Source organism: Bacillus rossius (genome assembly GCF_032445375.1).
Source record: "Bacillus rossius redtenbacheri isolate Brsri chromosome 4 unlocalized genomic scaffold, Brsri_v3 Brsri_v3_scf4_2, whole genome shotgun sequence".
Lineage (NCBI taxonomy): Eukaryota > Metazoa > Arthropoda > Insecta > Phasmatodea > Bacillidae > Bacillus > Bacillus rossius.
This window is the reverse complement of record NW_026962011.1, coordinates 37,608,504-37,629,777: the sequence shown is the minus strand read 5'-3', so window position 1 is coordinate 37,629,777 and position 21,274 is coordinate 37,608,504. Positions and strand designations below refer to the sequence as shown.

Below are 21,274 nucleotides of genomic sequence, written 5' to 3'. Positions count from 1 at the left end.
TCCGAAGTGTCGCGTCATCGGGATCCTCGACTTAACTCTCGAAGCTCCGAGAACAGTGGCGTCCTAGTTACGGCACTCTGGGAACATGCGGGACACTCGAGAGGCAGTTAGAGAGGCGCTGCTCCTAATCGGATAACCACAGAGGGGCGGGCGCTACCGGTCCGGGAGGTGGAGCCTTCCCTGGACCCCTCGCTGGCCGGCATGCCAAGCCGTCTGGTCTGTCTCGTTGCCTCGCCTCTAGTACCCCCGTAACACTATAAATAAAATTTTTAAAGTATTTCTGTGAGAACATCATGGCTTCATAATAGAAGTGTATGCTGACAACTTATTCAACATATTTGCAAACTTTGTTGAACAGTGCTTCAGGCGGGCAATACGAAACAAATGTCTTGATCCTCCAGTCCACCATCTCTGCTTTATAGCAAGAGTTTCAGAGACAATAAAAACAAAATAAAAGAATTATTTATAAAATCTGGTCATTCGTGTTAAATGGTTTTCGTTACTAACTTAATGCATTTGCGAAATATGCCTTTGAAATGAATTAAAAGTTTTTGTTGAAATGTTTCGCTTTATGTTTTGATTTGCTGAAAGATTTCTGGTTTTCTACCAAACATATTCATAATATTAAGTTTCTTGGCTTGCGGAATTTAGCCACGTCAAAGCGAAGGTTTCACTTGTTTTGGTCGACACTGCAGTCACCATCATTAGAGGGTAGCTGCTACCCTAATGATGTTGACTGCAGTGTTGACTGAAATGTCTGTAACCTTCGCCCTCGAATGACTTAATCCCACAAGCCAAGAAACCGCAGAAATGGTTGCGAAAGTCTGTGATCTCTATTCATGATAAAGTATTAAATATGAACTGAAGCCATGTAGTGGCAATCTTTCATTACAAATTTTGCCAATCATTGTTTTTTGGGAGCTGATAATGCTTTTTATTTCCTCTTTAACTTGATATTGCACCTCTAGCTAGCTGTCTTAAAAATTTCTCAATTTCTAAATTTTTATTGTTTAATGTATGAACACTTTTTATGTTCATAAAAAAATTTAATTTCATGTTTACTTTAAAAATTGTCACGAAATATCCATTAAAACTAATTTTACTCAAATTCATCATACTATTCTAGATATATTTGTTGCATACTTGATGACAAAGAAGATATAAAGTGTGATGCCATAACTAATAGAAAAAAACAGGATGTTTCTCATGAACAAGATGTACAGTGGTACAATGGTAAAATACCTAGGAGTCATTAATCGTTAATGGAGAATGGGTAGTAAGAAATATAACCACAATTCACAAAAATGAATTTGGTGTGCATGAATGGTTAAAAAATATTTAATACTCTGAAAATTGGGAATATTTATCAGAAGTAGATATTTTTAAATGCTTTGGCAGTGCTGTAAATATTAGCCTTGTTATAATGTGATCTCTGCAGTGTTTTCAAAGCTATGTTACTCTTTGTAGTGCAGTTGCTTGCGTATCTGCCTGCTGCTAGGGCCGCGGCATGGACTCGGGTGTAGAAGTGGGAGTCTTGGTTGCCTTCGACCAAGGATTACGGACATAGTGCACTTTTCTCTCAACTGATGCTTACTATACTAGTCATTGGTAGAAGCAGTTCTTGGCACTTCACCCAAAGCTGATGATATATCCTGACTCGCCTGCCTTTGTTCGATTCTCCCAGGCATAGCCCGGTCTCAAGTTTCAGAACATTTCGTTACACAAGTTAAATCTTATTATTTTGGAACCAGTTTTTGGTGTATTAATTTTATTATTGTTAAAGGTTCGTGATTTCTCTCTTTCCTGCACACGGTAGATATACATTAGGAATGTTTGTCTGCAATGCCTGCTAACATAGAGGAAGAAGTCTGCTGTTTTGACTTCCAACCTTGCATACTGACCAGCTTAGAAACTTGGATGAGAGAGCTTTACAGATCCATTTTTTAATTGGCAGATTGATTTTAAATGTCTATTTTTTATATACATTTATTTATTTATATATATATATATATATATATATATATATATATTTATTTATTTATATTTATATTTATATTTATATTTATATTGCTGGGCAGTGTATGCCCAGCTAGTAGTGCTGACAAATAAACATTTTCAAAGAAGTTTTTTTTAATGACACTCATATTTAAATTTGGGAATTACTTTTACCAAATCATGCTTTTTTTTTTGCATCAATCATAACCATTATATTTTGTGATTTTTGTTTGTTAAGGAATGTTTATTCAACTTCTAAAAATTATTGAACTTGAACTTAACCAGATGTTAATTTGTCAAATTCTGTACGTTATGAGTGTTAAAAATACACATATTTGTTTAGCCATTTTGGCCTGTTAACTTAAAAATTCCTCCCTAGCCGGTATTTTTACATTATAACACCTACCACCTTCCCGGTCCTATATCCCTCGCCTAAATGAAGAACTGAACCTTCCAAAAGCTTTGATCACAAGATCACTAACCTGCACAGCATTGTGTGTAGGATGTTAAAGGAACAGTAGAACTGTTATCATTAAACATTGCAATGCAGTGCGTCATCCGAAGCTACAATGGGTCTTGAAAGGAACAAGATTATATGATGATTTGCAATAAAATGGAAATAATATCGAAAAGTATCTCAATATACCACATAACACCGAAATTCAAGTTAATGCACCATAAAGCACCAAAAAGCAACTAAGATCATGAAATTAATCAGCATTTTTAACCAAAACTTAACTGAAGTTACAGAAATGTTATTTTTTAAAATATTAAATTCTATGAATGTAATTTATTTAACATGTAGTTTGTACCAAAGTTTATGTACAAAATAGATTGTAGATTATACATTTTAACTTGTTTTTGATCTTGTAACTATTATTAGCAACTCTTTTTTTTTTACATTACAACGTTATGTTTTTCTATCACACAAATACTTGTCGATTTTGTTTTATTGTTCCAAGTAGTTTTGTCCTAGACATGCTTATTACAAATTATTATATTATAAAAGTACATCATGTAAGTCCAATTTATACTGGTTTGGTGAAATAGGTATCATGAAACAAGTGTTGTATTTGCTGAGTAATATGCTATTTTATGACGAAACAGAATTCATAAAAAAAAAAACAAAAAACAATAACACTGAAATCTTCTGTTTTAAAAAATGAAATTGGTCTCAAAATAAAACCATAAAATCTTGCGTCTCGTGGTATTGGCCGAGTCACCGTGATGTGGCGAGGCGAGGGTTTGATCTCAACCCCTCAGCCTACTCTCGGGTTTATCTGCGAGTGCCTGGTCGGTACCCAAGTGGTTTAGAGCCTGCTGTAGTCGTATAGTGCTGTAGTTTGTGGCTCGTGTGCGATGTGAACACCCTGCTTCCCCTGCCCCTGAGGCAGGTGTCTGACCCAACAGCGCTGCTTTTCTTTAAACTTGTTGCCACGGCGACACTGCTTGCATCACAGGTAAGGTGCTGGACTCTGAAGCTAAGGGAAGTATTTTACAGTTTCAGTACTTTTTGGGGTGGTGAATGTAAGTAGCAATAAAATTTGTGCTTTCAGGTTTAATGTGTAGTAAATTCAGCAGGTGTCATGTTCCCAGTTTTGTTTGTTTAGATACACCAAAGACTAATACTGGACAGCGCAAAAACTTGCTAGAAAATTGGGTACAGTTGTCACTTCTGAACAACGGATGGCAGTACATAAGCAAACATCTACACTCCATTAAAAAAAAGGTCTCATAACTCATCAGTCAAATTTAATCAGATTAGAAAATATAACAATATGTTGCTGTGTGGTAATTTTCAAAACTCTCTTGCATGTTATATCAGCATGCCCACAGAACTGTCCAGCATCAATCTTTAAAGCATTTGGTTTGCTCTTGAGTGGGTGGCAAGTAAGTCGTACATATCACGTGTATGATAGCGTTGATAGCATAGAGCTGTTCCTCATTTGTCTCCATTTTACTTGGTGCTAGTTATTTTTACTCTCATTGGCTTCAGTTCATTCAGCTGGGGAAGTGTGTGAACTGGCATTTCTCTTTGAGCAGTTGCGGTGGTTTGCGGGGTTGTCCAGTTTGTTACTTAATAACATTTCATTCGTGTTTCACGTACGTGTGCTTGCCATCATTCAGGGCAATCCGTGCTGGCCAACACTTCCACCTCTACTGTCAGTGTATTAATTTTTGTTATTAGGACGTGTAGAATGAAATGCCAGATATTTTACTTCCCAGAGTTGAAGCTGTTGTGTCGTGAGAGTAGACAATACTGTTGAAACTGTTTTGTTGAAGGAGGCTGCGTCTGCAGAGAGCGAGGTGATGAAGAGCCGCTTGGAAGAACTCGAGAAAGAAGTTGAGGAACTCAAAGAGCAGTGCACTAAACTCAGTACTTCATTGGAGGGTTTGTAGAAGTTTGCCTCACAATTTTTGATTATTTATTTTATTTATGTAAAGAATTAACGTGTAAGGTAGTATAGGCTTTGAGCTGGTGAGCTTAACACTGCAGTGAGAGTAATCTGAAAGATAGTGATTACTAAAGGTGTTGCGCTAATGTTACGAGGCAGTTCAAATCTACTCCATGGCTCTGTGTCCCGTCTCTCACCTGAAGAATGGGTTCGATTCCAGACCCGAAGTCCCGTGTTGTCGTCTGTGCCGACCTACTTTGTTTTTCACTACCAATGAATTGGGCTATTTGCTTCTTTTTGTATAGTTCCCCCTCCCCTTACATTCACCGATTATTTAATCACTGGTCTTTTCTTTTTGTGGTTGTTACTTTGACAAGTATTTATCATCCTTATATTTATTTACTGTGAATGTAGGTGTTTTTTTGTTGTTGTTTGTTTGTCTCTGCATTAGTTTGATGACTTTTAAAATTATAGGGTCTGTTGATTCTTTAAGTCTTAGTATTTTTTGTTTTATAGTGTGGTTATTTTATTATTTTTTGTTATCTTGTGTTTTCCTGTCGTTTGTTTTTGGTTGACTGATGGAAAATCAATTTAGATTCATATAACAGTAGTATTATAATTGGTATGCGTATTAGCTTAGGTTTTTACGTATTTATTGTGTTATTTAGACTTGCTTGAAATAGATTTGTCCAAGAAATAAATTATTTGTGAGTGTGTGTGTGTGTATAGTAGTATCTCAGCCAAGTGTTGACTCCCATAAGTAAAAATGTATTTAATGGTTAAATAGCAAGCAGAATATCTTGGTATCTGATGCTTTGCTATTTCTTTGGTACCTCAGACCCATCAAGCAGTATTTTTAATATGCCTTGGTGCAATAACTAGAACACCAATTCTAATGAAAGTCTTAAGAGCTACTGAAAAAATATGTACCAAATGGTATGAGTTGTTTCTCCCTATTATGTGTATCTGGAGCTCATAGGTTCAATGTGAATAGTCAGAATTAATTAACATAAAATAATATATATTTTTTTAATTTGTATCAAATCGTACCATATATTATTTTAAAAATTGAGAAAGTACCATCACTTTTTTGCTCTTTTAGTTTAACTTTTTTTAATTTTGATAATGTGATAACATTTTAATTTTGTCTGCAGGTGAGAAGAACATGAACACTTCTCTGGGTGAGGATGTGACGCAGTTGAGAAGGAATCTGGACGATGAGAAAACCCGCAGTTCAGACCTGAGCATCCAGTTGCAGAAGGAGCGAGATGAAAAAGACGTGGTGCTGATGCGAAATGCGGAGGTGGGTTGCTGAGTTTGTCTGTACTCTCCGCTCTCAGGGTTATGGGAACCAGATAGAGTGAGCATTCAGGATTTCATTTCAAAATGTTATCACCTTACCTCTTTGAAGTGTGAAAAATAATGGCAGTTTTTAGGTTGCATGGTCATTCTTAGAGACTTAAGGCAACTAGACCTCTAAGATGATACCAACTCTGTGTTCATAAATTTGAGTCATGGCGGAATGTTGGGACGATCCCACAACTTTTGCACACATGCATGTGATGTGTTAATGATCAACGATCATGTACCATTTTATTATTAAGAAAAAAAAAATCCTTTGTTTAAAGTCTATTGTGGTCAAAAATGAGTCATCATTTCATACGTATATTTTGGCATATGCAAACCACTGTGTAAGTGGGATACTTATAATGCCAAGTTTACTGTGGACATGATCATTGTGTAGCAGTTACTATGACAGAGCCAGATCACTGGTTGAGAGGTGTGCAAAATCTGATGTTCTTCAGTGAAACAGAAGTAAAACTATAGAAGACCATAATTTCAATTTAAAAAAAAATACATTTATGAGTTAAGATTCACTAAATAAAATAATTTTTTTTTTCCATTATAGCAAATATTGGAGGAAGTTTTTTTTTAAATATAATATTCACTCATATGCAAACTCATTAAAACTTTTAGAAAAATGTACATAAAATTTGCAAATAATAACATTTTTATTAATAATGCAACTTTTTCTACTCAAAAATTTTGAAATTGTGAAGTTTCATAAGACCGAAATGAAGAGTACAATACTTCAAATATGAGCTAGCCATAGTGGTAAACTTCTGACTAATTTTTATTTGTTTTATATTTGTCATAAAGTTTTATTTTAAGTTCATTACTGTGCTGCTGGCATTTTTAGTTCGCTCACAATTCATCGTTACTGTTGGTTTTCATTTCATTACGGTGTTTCCTATTTTCTAGTGGGTTACGTTTAACGTTTCACAGGTTCATTTCCATAATGATTGTGGAAGACAAGCAATGCTCATGTGTATTTCTACTGTCTACTGAACAACTTATTACAACTTGTTTTAAATACCATTGCACTGCATATTAATTACTAGGTGCCCGACCCGGCTTCGCACGGCTATACTAATGGAAAAAAATTAAGCCACATCTCCCATTTACAGTAATGGTAAATAAAAAAAATTCAGTGAAACTTTATTACAATGCTGTATAATGTACCGGAGAGAAAATGAATAGCACCGATGGTTTCTCGACTCGTGCACGCAACGTACAACTGATGTACCCGTACTTCGCTACGGCGGTCTACAGGCAGATCACTCTTGCGCCGCTCATTATACATGCCCCTCCTTGTGGGTACGCCACTGCCGCGCAATGCCCGTTGCCATGGAGACGCAGAAGGCATGAACAATGCAAAATCCTGTTCTCATGCAGACAAAGTACCCACTGTTGCCGGTTTTAACCACCCATGGGATCTAATTTTCGGAAAAGTCATCCTGCGTAACATAAGGAACATTACTGTGAAGTTTCAAGTCTGTAAAATATAAATACTTGAAAAAAAGGACAATAAAAAAACAAATTAAACACAGAGAGAGGAAAAAAAAACAATAGTTTAGGTTTGCGATTTAAAATGATAAAAAGTATTTAAATACTAATTGAACTCTTATGAGGGTACTGATTGCTTCGTTGTTAATATCACACGGGTGTTTTTTACTTGTATGGGAAAATTAAGAATGATAAGGCTTCTAGTGCGTGGCAACAATGTTAATAGGCAATAGGAAATAAACTTCTAGCCCCTGCGGCATTGTCAACACACACTTCGTACGTGTACTGCATGTTGTATCTAACCCCCTCCAACGCATTTGATTCTAAATTTGACTTTTAGTAAGGATCCCTAATGTTATTGATAATATAATATAGCCTATAGCCTTCCTCGATAAATGTACTATCCAACACTGAAAGAATTGTTCAAATTGGGGATAGTGGTTCCTGAGATTAGCGCGTTCAAACAAACAAACTCTTCAGCTTTATAATATTAGTATAGATTAATTTGTATTACAGTTAAAACTATGTTTACGTTTGCTAATGCGGCACGGTGGTGGTCCCGAAGGAGACGGTCTGACGGACGGGCGTGTGCGGGGTGCAGGTGGGCCAGCAGGGGGAGCTGGCCCGGCAGCAGCTGCGGGAGCAGGAGCGGGAGCTGGCGGAGCTGCAGCAGCGGGCGTCCGGCCTGGAGCGCGACCTGGCCCAGAGGGACGGCCAGCTCGACCAGCTGGCCCGGAGGCTGCGGGACCTGGAGGGGCTGGAGCACGACAAGCAGGCGGCCGCCGCCACGGAGTACGCCCTGCGCCAGGGCGTGGCCCAGCTCGAGGAGCAGCTGGCCGACAGGAACAAGGTACACCCCTCTTCGTCTTGCAGGCAAATGCTCGGATTGTATGATGCAAGTCTGTCTCAGATGTCTTTGTCAACTGAATGTAAAACTAAAAATTTTAAATGTTCTCGCTTTCATTTATCAAGAGTATCTACAATACCTATTGATATTATTTTCTTTAAACTTATTTTCGGACACATTAAATGGATCTACTATTCGCAGGAACGTGCAGGAAATTTATGTTAGAAAGCTAAAAGCAAGGTGTCTGCAAGTGACTAACAAAATTTCTCGAAAAAGTAATGAAACTGTTATGAGATGGCCCGTTTCTGTGTTTTTTTGAAACTTTGGTACTCTGTGCTGGAACGTGGTGGAACACGGTGTGGAATGTGTGGTGCGCAGCAAATCAAGGTGCTGCAGCAGCGGCTGGGGGACATGAAGAAGACGCTGCAGCGGGAGCTGCGGTGCCCCTCGCAGGGCCTGGACGGCGACGCGGAAGCCCCCCCGCCCCCGGCCCCCGCCCCGGCCGTGCTGGACCCCTCCTCCAGCCGGCAGCTGCAGCACCGGGCCCACCAGCGCGGCGGCGACGACGTCAACTTCACCTACCTCAAGCACGTGCTCATCAAGTTCCTGACCAGCCGCGAGTGTGAGGTGCGTCCCTGGCACTCTGCACTCGGTTCCCCTCATCCTTGCAGTTTAGCAGTCGCGGAGAACCATGAATATTACCCTGGTGCTGCAGAAATCTCTTCAGCCATTTATTTAAACTTACTTAAAAATGTATTTAAAGATACTATAGGTATTAGTAGTGTAAACTGATTTTAACGTGAGTAGTGTCTGATTAAAACGTTTGTCAGCAACAAACACACTTGACTAATTATTTTGATTAACATAAACTCTTAGGAAACAGTGTTTTTGATTAGCACTCTGTTTTTATTACAGCTCGGTTTTCCTGGAATGAATTACGGAGTTACTGGAGGGGCGGGTGTGCTGCCAATTTAATACTGTAGAAGTAAATCGTATACGTTGTGACAGATAAACTGTACTCTTATGCCTTGGCATATATGTTTCGCGAGATTCTTGGTAACGTTGAAAGAATGTTTTTGTTTAATTTCTGCGTAGGATAAATGTAAATATTACAGATCGTGAAGTAACAAAAAAAAATTACATGCTGGGATCCTAAGGTTTCAAAAGTTGGTTTCGGGTGGAGTATTTTAAAAGAACCATAACTGGAACAAAAAAATAGAACAGTACATGCCTAATTATAATAACAACCTTGATAACATAAATCTGTTATTATTTTAGTACATTGTGCCTATATAGTATAGATAAAATGGGTTGGAGAAATAATTGATGTTTTGACTTTGAACCTCTTTTAATTTTTATTTATATTACCAATCCATGCTCAATTGCAAACACATGTTTACATGTAGGTCAGTTTTTAAGTACTTGCTGTTCTCTGTTATTTCAAACCATCTGTAAATAATTTTTTTATTCTATTTCTGCTTGTTTGCTGCAGTGTAAAATAGACTCACTGAAATGTGTACAAATGTTAAATGATTTTAAAAATATTATAATTATTAGTTTTATTCTATGATGGATTAGTGAGACTCAAAAATATTGAAGTTCAGTACGTCACAGTTTTGTTGTGTTAGCTAATTTTTTGATCATCTGTATTGAGTAAAGCTCTTTGTAAATATCTCCTGAGTACAGTTTTTACTATTTTTACTATTATTATCCAGTATATTTTACGACTTTTCAGACTTCCGTGGTAGTTTCCTATTTAGAGAGAAATTTATTTCTCCATGTGTTCTTTGTAAATACATAATCAGAACATACATTAATAATTGTATTGTAATTATAACCCTTCTTTCAACCTCCACGTTCAGTTGGTTTTTATTTCCAAAACTACTTGTCCCATAAACCATAAAGGGGGTGCATAGGTCTGAACGTGGTCTAGCTGGTGTCGCATGCTGTGTGAAGTTGGTGGCACTGTGCTTGTTGCAGTGTCTGGTTGGTGAAGGGTGGAGAGAAGGGTTATGGGGCTGAGTAGATATTTACGCCTTCCCCTCTGCATGTTAGTGTAAGTACCACGACCTTTGTCGCTCGGTGTTAGCTGCATGGTGTCGTGGAATGTTTGTGGTGGCGTGCTGTGACCGATTATTTGAACAATTGTACGTGAATACAGTTTCCTGTCGGTTGTCAAAGTGTTCTTAATTGTAAGATGTCTTGCTTGATTACCAAGTGATGTCACCATACAAATAGCTGACAAGATTGATGTGAATATTAGACAAAATTTCCACTAAATGTTAGCTGGTAGCAAAGTAAAAAAAAAAAAAAAATTCATTCATTTACGTATTACAGAAGTGAAAGAGACTTGATTTGGTTACATAGATCATGTTTTAGTCATGTTACATTAATCATGCGTAACCAACTTAATATAGAAAATATTAGATTATAAAATAATTTTTTTTAATTTTAAACTTAAGTAAGTAATCCATTGGCTGTAGTCTTTTGTGACGTTATAAAAATGATACAATTGATAATGAAAAATGGATAAAGTTATGTTTTTTTATATCAAATGCTGTTAATTTCACTTTCGATACTGATAAACCAGTATGAACTTGCTTTTGAGGTTGTGTTAATTACTGATACGACTTTTGATATTGAGGTAAGTGTCTTAGAAACTGTTACAAACAGTAGTTTTCTGTTGTCCGAGAATGGAGCGATCTCAACAGTCGTCAAAGTGTCGGAACTGTGAGCTGACGGTACGGCGGGTGTCCCCAGCCGAGCTAGTGTGAGCGATCCCAGAGCGTCGCTGTGTGCAGGCCCAGCACCTGACCAGGGCGGTCTCCACGCTGCTGAGGTTCTCCCCGGAGGAGGAGCGTCTGCTCCGGGAGACCCTGGAGTACCGCATGTCGTGGTTCGGCACGCGACCGCGACTCGGCAACGGGCAGACCGCCAAAGCCATCCCGCCCAGCTGATGAGCGCACCAGGGCACCCGTGTGTATTTTACACGAACGTTAGCGAGTAACCGCAACTGAGACGCTGTTGGTTTAGTTCAGGGCTGTCCGATTTCAATACAACACAGGGCTGTGTGTATGTGTTTTATTTTATTGGTCAGGTGTGGCCTGCAAACACCCATAGAAAATTACCTATTTTGGCTGTTAAATGACATAAACATACATTCACTATCATTAATAATGTTATTATTTGGCTGCAGTTGACATAAATTAAGAACAGTGATTTTTTTTAAGAGTTCTTAAATTATGAAACTTTTATTTTACACACTGGTTACGGCAGTGTGTGTTATTTGTTTAGGTTTAACTTTGAAATCTTGTGCACAGAGGCTTAAGGAGATGAATCTCCAAGATTATAGTGGGCCCCGAAATATGTGGGTACCAACTCGGTGCTCACGAGTCATGCCGGGGTGTTGGGATCGAACACAGGACGCTCACTATATGAGGCCAGATAGTTTGGCTTTCGCTGCCACCGTGAACCCTACATCACAACCTACAGTATTGTACAGAATGTCCATAAAAGAATGTCTAAGCGTCAATGGTATATTGTAACAGTTTAATTTAGACTATTTACAACAGATCATACATCAAATTGAAGATAAACTAACCTAGTTTGGCTTATAAATGTTCAATATGTGCACCTTTAGTTACATGACACACAGCCAATCTAAACTAAAAATTTTCTCGCACTTTGGTTAACATGTCTGGAGTAATGGAAGCAATAGCCTCTTCAATTCTGTATCTCAACTCTGACAAATCATTATATAACGGCGGAACATAGATGCAATCTTTTATAAAGCCCCAAAGGAAAAAAAATTGCATGGTGTTAAGTCAGGTGAATGTGGAGGCCAGCGAATAAGAGCTCTGTTTTTGTCAACCATTACGGCCAATCCAACGGTCAAGGACTTAAACTAAATGCACAATGAACTGAAATTACACATTCACTCTTAGCAAATGGCAGAACACAAAATGCTTTGTGCTCAGGAGTCGCCACTTTTCGTAGGTGACGCTGCAAGCGAGAAAACAACAAAGCAGTTCCTGTTCATGCACTTATCTAAAATTGTTTGTGTTACTCTTTAATTGTGACCCTGAACCAAAACTCTACAGTGCCTACAGTTGTTACTATTAAATTTTATAACTGGGGCATTCTCTTAAATATTTAGGCCGCACAAAAACTGGTGGGGGACCGCATTTGGCCCACAGGCCGCTTACTGGACAGCCCTGGTCAAGCTTGTTTCTTGATGCAGCTGTATTAATGGAACATGTGTGTGGTGAGGTACCATTTATTTTGTTGTGGTGGAGGCTGTGTGTTTCTAGTGCATTCTTCCATCTCAGGTGGGCATTGGCTGCATATCATATTTTATTGCAAAAGATCTTTTAATGTGCACGTCTTTTTTGTTTCTGCGTGGGTTGAAAAGTACATTGTGTACCAGGATGATCAACAGCTCTGACATTGCTAAATTCAGCTCAGCATTAAATTAAGTCAACTATACGTCAGAGTTAGTAGGTTTCTAGTGAATACGAAAATAAAAAAATAGAACTAGAAAAGTTACTTTAATCTGTCCAGAGATGAAACCACTTTTTATTCACTCTTTATCTTGGCTTGATTGTAGTTTTGATTTATTAATAATTTCTTTTTGTTTATCTCTTACCAATATTAGATTTGGAAGAGATAAACGAAGGTAATGCTGCCTTCAGACTTGGTGTACATATGTTATATTCTCCATTGGATAGCTACGAACACAATTGGAAAAAAAAAAAGTATTGGCTGGAAGAAGTATAAAAAATATCAGAAGTAATGGTAATGATTATTGTGATGTTCATGTGTGGATTTTATGATGGCAGCACTATTCCAGGCTGGATGTGTTTAAAAAAAGCCAACTATCAATAGTGTTGATGAATTATATTGAGTTTTGTTGATTTGACGTGTATCTAATCATTAAAAAAATTTTTTATTGTAATTTCGTTGTTTCCTAAACAAACTAAATTTTTAAAACATTTATATCTTTGTAATTATTACATCTTTTACTACTAGTTAAAGTACAGTAACACTCTGTATATATGTACATAAATTAATAATTTTGTAGTATTCACTTTCTGAGTTTACTATTTTTGTTGCAGACAGTGTGTAGAAAACATTCACAACCAAACTATTTTCATTATGAATGATTTTTTATATAATTTTTTGTCAGTGTAGGAAATAAAGTTGTAACAACAGTAGCATTATTTTGTATTTTATGTTAGAATTAACATTACACTTTTTTGCTATGTACAACATAGTGTTTTGTATAACTGTGTATTTGCTTTAAAGTCTTAACTAAAGCATCTCAAATAATATATTGGCTTTTATTTTGTTGAAGAGAAAGTCTTAAACCATATTATTTTTAGTATGTCTTCACAGGATGAAAAGCAAATTAATCAATGGAAGAAAATGTAAAATCATTTCTTGACTTCACTGCTTTGGAGAAATTTCTTTGTTAATGGTTGTTTTCTGTAAATACGTAGCATGTTTTAAGCCAGTGGTCCACAAATGTATACAAATGTGTGTCAACAAAATATTTTACTGGATGTGTTATCCAGTGACCCTTCTCCATGGTTGTGTATTATTGTATTGTTCATATTTGTGTCTCCCACAAACTGGGCTGCGAAGTTCAGGGCAGTGGCTGCAACCCTGAGTTTTGGAACCACTGTTTTAAGCAAGACTGGACAAAAGAAATGAAATGGGGTAGGTGGACGGCAATGAACTGCCAAATATTCTTGGAAAGTTAGTGACAGCCATTAAGTTTGACGCTGGAACCAAACTTGGGCTGTTTTGACAGTGATAAACTTAACGCTCCCTCCACTGACGCTTCGTGAACAAGGCAGAAGTTGACTGCTGCTTAATTTCTGTCTCCTTTCCTGTTCTTGCTGTCTTTGCCACCGTATTTCATCACTGTGTTGTTCTAGACCAGTGGTTCTCAAACTTTTTGAAGTCTAGGAATATTTTAAATCCTACAAATAATTATAGGCTCACCATATATAAATTTGTGACAAATATTCTACAATAATTTAGTCAAATATTACAAAATGTGGTAAAAAATTAAGCATGCCTTGTTTACGAACAGTAAAGAGCGACTGCAGTGCCGTATGCAACATAAAGCAAAACCTGTAGTATTTCAATTACAAATAATGTGTTAGTTAAAGTATGGTATATCCATAAATAAATGGTATGATGGAGTAACAATATTTATTTTTACATCTGGTCACTACAGGGCACAGCAGGAAGTTTATTAGGGTGCACTAGTGCACCCTGGTGCACAGTTTGAGAACCACTGTTATAGCGTGCCACTGTTTCTCATTCAAGGATAATTCCATCCGGCGTATCCCACATCCTCTTTGTGCAGGTTATTTGATTCTATGTTGCATAATATTTGTAGCATTGCCATAAAAGCACTTATAACTTAGGTATATTTACTGCAGTGCAGTCAAAAATTGATTCGTGCGGAAAATACAGTGTTTCTGATATTAATATCAGACAAGAAAAAAAAATTAAGAAAGGTTTTTACTGTTAATACGGGTTACTTTGTCTCAGACCGAAAATCTATGTTTTTGTAACAAGCTGATTGCTTCAGGTTCACTTATAACTTGCGATTCCACCAGCCCGGTTACCGATGGAAGATCATACATAGTAATACTTGTTAGAAAACCTTTATTAGTGATTTTGTTAAAAAAAAATGTTTTTCAAAAATTGTCAGTGTGAACTAATATAGAAAAAAAGTATTTTTTTTTTTTAGTGATGTGAGACTACATACTTTCTAATTTTAACAAGTGTGCTCCTTTGCCCCAAGATGTTTTACAGTGTGTTGAGTAGGAATATTTGTCTTTACCTTACTCCTGGTTAACTTCAGCCGAAAGTAACTCCAAACGTAAAATACAAACAAAAACATAATTAAAAATAATAAACTACTGACAAAATGCATTTATACGAACAATAACCCAGCAAACAAAGTGAGAACCCATAAAAACATACATAAACTGTTTTTCTGAAAGGTTGGTGGAGGGGGGACCAACTAAATATCAAAATTAATTGTGAAAATATTATGATAAAATAGAACTATGGAAAACAAGGTAACTATGATTTCAGCTCATCTTATCGGTGATACTTACTGCATTACTTAAAAACATAATGGCAAAAAATTACTCTGCAAAGCTGGGGAGGACAGAGGTCTGTACACCACAAACCAGGAAGTAATATTAAAATTCACACAGAACTTTCTATGTATATAAAAAAAACTGATATTGCATCTGTACTTCGAGGGCAAACAATAAGTTAATAGTTTTTGTTAAACGTTGTTGTTACAGTGATGTAAAAACTATATTACTAATTTTGTAGTGTTATATATCCATTTCCAAAGATCCTAAATTAAGTGGACTTACAAAGTACACACACTAAATGCCATTTTTTTAATTACAAAATTATGGCCCTAGAATCAAAAATTACAACATTCAAAAGGTCCTAAATGCTAATACTAATGAGAAATAGCTGAGTATTGAAGTGGCAAGAAGAAAATAAATTCCTGAAGAATTTAGTTTAGTGACTTGTGTCTCCGAGGTACAGATATGTTTTTTCCGAGAAATTTTATTGATTATCATCAAAGACTGATCTGGTCTTGTCTCTGATGTTAAACAATCTTTTGCTGAAAGAAGTTACATAAATACAATATCTAGATTTTTAATAGTTGTTTTTAACTAGTATCATAACATGTATATCATTGACTGCAAACTTGTATATTGTGATTGGCTTTCAGGAATAAATTGAAGAAGAGCAGTTGACTACTTGTTCTTAAGCTTTTGTATTTTGAAGAAAAGAAAGAGCAGTTTATCAATTTATGAAATGATTGTCGTTTTGGTAAGGTGTGACATACGTAAGTTTACAGTGAAAGCTCATTACAACGTACCTGGAAAAAAAAACCTTTTCTGGTACTTATTAAAAAAAAACTTTATACTGACTGTTAATAAATGTAAAACATCTTGTTGGGACCTGTAAGTATATTCTTTACAATAAAAAATCTTTATAATGAGGTTTCACTGTATTATAATAATGTAAAATTATCATTCACATTTGGTTTTTGCCAAATTTCTATAAAAATTTTGTTTTTTGCCTTAATTTTATATATATCTGTGCGTGTGTGTGTGCACGTGCGTTAACTGTTAATTGTGTTAACTGCTCAACTAAAATAGTGCCAAAATGCTGGTTTGGTTCCTGTGCCATGAACAAGATTGATATTCATGTCTTGGATTTTGAGTGAGAACCCATCAAACATTATGCTGCTGACAATTATTTAGTATGTAACTTAATAATCTATAGCATTAATCCATTAATGTTAATTAGCTGAATGGAACCTTGTCATAATTAAGAGTTTCTCTAATTATTAATTATTTTAGTTTCAGATAAACATGAAAACAATGCATTACTGAAGCAATATTTGCCAAGTTATAGCTTTATAGCATTCTCACGGTAGTGAGTTTTTGGATATGTGATAATGTCCTTCACCGATCTTCATTTACCAATTTTAAAGCAGATTCCTTTTTTTTTTTAAATGCTCGTGAAACTAAAAATAATTATTTGTTATGTGCTATTGTATACTGAATGTTCTTGTGTTATTTAATGTTTGTTAAAACTGAAACTTTGCACATTGTTACAAAAAAATCTCATAACATAAGAAGTTGTATTATATATTATATGTTTTTTTTTATCCTTGTGTTCCCAGCATAAATGCAAAAATGATTCATGTCAGATGTGTGTGGCATTGCTGTCCTACGACAGGTTCACCTATAAAATGCAGTAATGTGTTGTAGAAACCATGATTGCTCTATATAGTGGACTAAAGTACAGCAACTGCCACCAGTTCATGATTCTCTAAGATTTACAACCACTGGATTTGTGGTTTAGCTTTACAAAACTTTGTGTTCAATTACATTTTTAAGATAAAAACAACATGTTTATGGTAGTATGGCTCCCGAAGTGGCAAGCACCAGTACTTAGGATAGATTGGCAAGAGTTTAGAGGCAGCGAGAATGTGCACATGGTAAGCACAAGCACAGGTGTTTGTATGAGAGTCAAGTTTCCTTGAGGCATGGATGCTGCACTATTATAGTAGTTGCACTGGCCAGTAAAAATGCAAGATGAATTGAACAAGTACACAAGCAGAGCAATGCAAAGGAATAAACCTTTGTACTTAGTTATGCTTGACAATAAAAACACTTATTTCATTTAGTGTTATTTCTTAACACATAATTTACAGAAAAAATAAAAATCATTTTTGCACAGTCCATCAAAACAGACTTAAAGTATAAAATTGAGGTAACGATTGGAACACATCTCGAGGAACTCGTGCGACGTGACAAGGAGTCGCGGACGGCACGCTACACGCGAACTGCTCTGGAAGTGATGTCTCTGTACAGCTGGTGCGTCAGCGGCACGAACGTGTTCCCGCTGCGGAAGTACACGCTGTCGCTGGTCGTGTGCGGATTGAACCCCTCCCGCTGCAGGGCAGTCTTCTTGATCTTGAAGGTCTCCGTGAGGTCCAGCTTGTCGGTCACTCGGACGAACAGCGGCCGGGCGTACGCAGGCAGCGCCTCCGCCAGGCTCGTGGCGAGCCTCTCTAGGTCCAGGGGCCCGTCGTGTACGACGGTGGCCATGCCGGCCCGCCCTTCGTTCCCCGGCACCTGCGGTACGACACACGCTCCTCTCAGCCTCCCGCTACGATGGACCAGGCACTGCCAACATATTGTGGGCTTAGTGGAAAAAGTTGGGAAGTCCAATTTCTGGAAAAAGACTGTTAGTTCACTCACCAAGTTTTGCTTGCCTAGAATAGCGTTATAATGGACTTGCCAAAATAAAGCTAGAAGAAAACGTCCACAATCATTCATTATTTGGACTTCCAAACGTTTTCTTGGCGAAGATATTGCCCTTACAACTTCATCTGTGAAGTTAACTCATTTTCACAAAAAAAAAAAGTGGACTTAACAACTTTTTCCACTAAGCCCACGATATGTTCTTGGGTAGATCTTAGGCATTCATGTCATCTCTCTCAGGGGAGGATCAAAATGGGCACAAGTGAGATGAAATAATTATGAAAAAGTATCAATTGGAGAGTCCACCATGAAGCATGATCCATTTAAAAATGTAAGAAGTACACTGAAATTTTTATTATCACCTTGTCATTTGTATAATGCATGAGTGCATTTAGGCTGTGTGCCAGTTAGGCACAGTGTTGCAAATTGAGGCACAGTGTTGCAAATTGCAGCACCGAAAGTGCAAAACAAATCCCTACTCACCTCTACTCCGTAGACTGCAACGTCTCGGAGGCCGATAAGTTTGCTCATTACGGCTTCAACTTCAGCCGTGGATACGTTCTCTCCTTTCCACCTACACACATCAGCAACCACGAGCATCATGCATTACCCATAGTTCCTACTTCCGAGTTTGCAAATCTTTTAACTGGGTTCTCAATAGTTAGTTTTAACTGTGTGTTAGCAATGGATCAATTCCAATTCAGATTCCATCACATTCTCTACTCTTCAAGCTAAAGACGTATCAAACTCTTCCTGATTTACGTATTTTGAGACAAAAAAACATTTATACTCATAATGTATCAATTTAATTACAATTCATTCATTTACAACTATAAATTAATAATAATAATAAAAAAAAAGTTATAAACATTGGAAGGACAGTATAATTTTGGTTACCTGAGAGCCCTAGAATAAATACATTTGTATGGGCCAATTTTGTACGGTAAAACTAAAATTTTTGTATTTCATTTTAAAGTGTAAACTCCTATTAAATAGATGGAATCAACAAATTGACTTTGATGGTCTTATTAAATAATATTAGTGCCTAGAAATCTCAAGGTTTTGCTATAAAAAAAAATCAACCCACTTAGATTTTGAAAACCATTGGATCCTGGTTCCAATACCATTTGAATATTAGAATTGATTGATTAGCTGATTCCAGAATTTAAATTGTCCCAAAACGATTATGTATACCAGCGAGAATTATTCTTTGTATGGAATTAACATAATATTAGGGGACATACAAAGAGGTGTTAAATTTTCAAACTTTTGAATATTATATCAGAATGACTTGTAAACTATTGTAGTATAATTTGCATATTTTCCTGCAGTTTATATATGAAATTACTGCCAACTGTGGTCGCAAGCATTGCTGGAGGCTTGAAATATATGTAAACTAAGTGATGTGTAGACATCTGTGAATTGGCCACTGCAGTTTCCTCTTTGTTAGATCACTGCATCAGGAGTCCGTCAGGGTATGTTAGATGAACTATGGTCTGGCTACAGATGTGCTGCAAGTATGTATGTGGTGTTATAAGCCAGCATGTTCCAGTCACTAGCCCAAAAATTTGTTGAATTCAGACTTTAAACAAAATGTAATTTTTGTAACTGGCCCAGGCATGTAACAGTGTTACCATATATTTATATACAAAATACTTAATTTGGCTTGGTATGGTTAAATACATAATCATCCTGAGTGAGAAATATTATGCCAAATGCAGGGCTATACATTGTATGACAAAAAACAGATATTCTGCCACACACAAAGCCCTGCCCAAGAATCATTCATAAAACATTTCAAACATCCTGCTCTACATTTTATTTATGACCTACGTACACATATAAATCTTTTACCTGTATGTATCACCAGTTCTGTCTTTGAAGTATAAATAGCCATATTTATCCATTACCAATATGTCACCTGAAAAAAAAAAAAGTTTTTTACAATAATTTTAATAAATGTTATTTCAGGTATGTACTTTCAGCAATTTAATGTATACTTCATTTTGGATAAAGAAAGCTAATCATGGAATTATTTTCTTGTATTTGAAGCCATCAGTACACACTAGTGGTGCACTTAACGAACTTTGCCGTATTTACAGTCGCATATCTACGCTACGTATGTAAAAGTACCTGAAATACCAACCTGACATGAACGCTTTATCGCCTTTCCTGAAGACGTCTCTTACTATCTTCTTCTCGGAGGCTGCCTTGTCGACATACCCGTGGAACTGGCGCAACGGAGTGGAATCGGATATCAGGCCAACGTACATGCCGGGTTCATCTGCACGGGGGACATCATTATCGATTATCAAACACAAGTCAGTTCAGTAAATGTGAAATTCCATGCGTGTAAATGGCTGAAATATAAATTTTTTAACAGCAGCAGCACCTGCGGGCCTGACTTGCCTTGAAGCCTTGTAAGTTGTGGTCAGATATAGAATATTTAGTACTGCTACAGACAACTGTAAAATTTAACTATTCAAAGCAATAATATGACAGGACAATGTGGGAAGCTCTGGCCTTTTGGCATTGGCAAAGCGCGAGACATTCGACTACACTCCACACTACCAGGTTCGCTATTACTTGTCTCGCGTATTTCCTGCCAGTTTCCCATATTGTCCCTGTTACGATATTGAGGCCGGTGCAGCAAAGTCGGCGAGCCAGGCAGAGAAGTGCTCGAACGGTGTCGCACTGTGTCGCACGGCGGAAGCTCACCCACGTCGCATCTCGTGCACAGGCCCCTCTCGTTCCTGGTGGGCTCGCCGGTTTCGGGGTCCACCCTGACGAGGGCCACGGGGAAGACGCACTTGGGCAGACAGCGAGGCAGGAAGCCCACAGCCCCCACGGTGTTGTCTGTGTTCACTGGAACACGCCACCCACTCAACTAGGTAAGAGTGCCAATTGTAACACACTACACTCATTTGTGTCCTAATTTAAATTTTATAACTGAACCATAATTCATTTTAATCAAAAAGCAATATATAAATAATTCCAGAAACAATCAATTTTTTTTGCAGTTCTGTAAAAAAATTGTATTTGAACGTCAAAAGAGTAAGTATGTAGTAAAAATAAATTAGAAAAGTTTACACTTATTTTATTTTGTAATGAGTGTGAATATTGTGACCCCAAAATTTTTAACTTGTAGGTAAAGCAATAACATTTACCATCTACTGTTTAGTGTTCATCAGCAGTAATAGCAGTAATGCTGTTAATACCACCCCACTGCCTAAACCATCTAATATGTATACAGCTCGGGCTGAACACAGGGTGCTATTTTTTCTGCGAGTTAAAGCAAGATGGATAGCACTATATGACAATAATTGCTGTTTGTATGTCTACGACCTATGATTTTCTGT

The 21,274-nt window shown here is 37.0% G+C and overlaps 2 protein-coding genes across 2 annotated transcripts in view; one reads left to right on the top strand and one right to left on the bottom strand.

The window, feature by feature from the left end:
- The window catches only part of LOC134542210 (golgin subfamily A member 1-like), a 52,942-nt gene extending 36,365 nt beyond the window's left edge, over positions 1-16,577 (top strand). The window contains exons 7-11 of the mRNA XM_063386286.1: positions 4,279-4,387; positions 5,546-5,694; positions 7,840-8,088; positions 8,464-8,712; positions 10,887-16,577. Of these exons, the coding sequence (XP_063242356.1) occupies positions 4,279-4,387; positions 5,546-5,694; positions 7,840-8,088; positions 8,464-8,712; positions 10,887-11,042 (912 nt within the window). The 3' untranslated portion in view covers positions 11,043-16,577. The remainder of the gene's footprint in view (positions 1-4,278; positions 4,388-5,545; positions 5,695-7,839; positions 8,089-8,463; positions 8,713-10,886) is intronic.
- A 748-nt stretch (positions 16,578-17,325) lies between these two features.
- The window catches only part of LOC134542211 (long-chain fatty acid transport protein 4-like), a 34,367-nt gene continuing 30,418 nt past the window's right edge, over positions 17,326-21,274 (bottom strand). The window contains exons 7-11 of the mRNA XM_063386287.1: positions 20,634-20,780; positions 20,062-20,199; positions 19,770-19,836; positions 18,399-18,489; positions 17,326-17,786 (exon numbers count right to left, since the gene is read on the bottom strand). Of these exons, the coding sequence (XP_063242357.1) occupies positions 17,484-17,786; positions 18,399-18,489; positions 19,770-19,836; positions 20,062-20,199; positions 20,634-20,780 (746 nt within the window). The 3' untranslated portion in view covers positions 17,326-17,483. The remainder of the gene's footprint in view (positions 17,787-18,398; positions 18,490-19,769; positions 19,837-20,061; positions 20,200-20,633; positions 20,781-21,274) is intronic.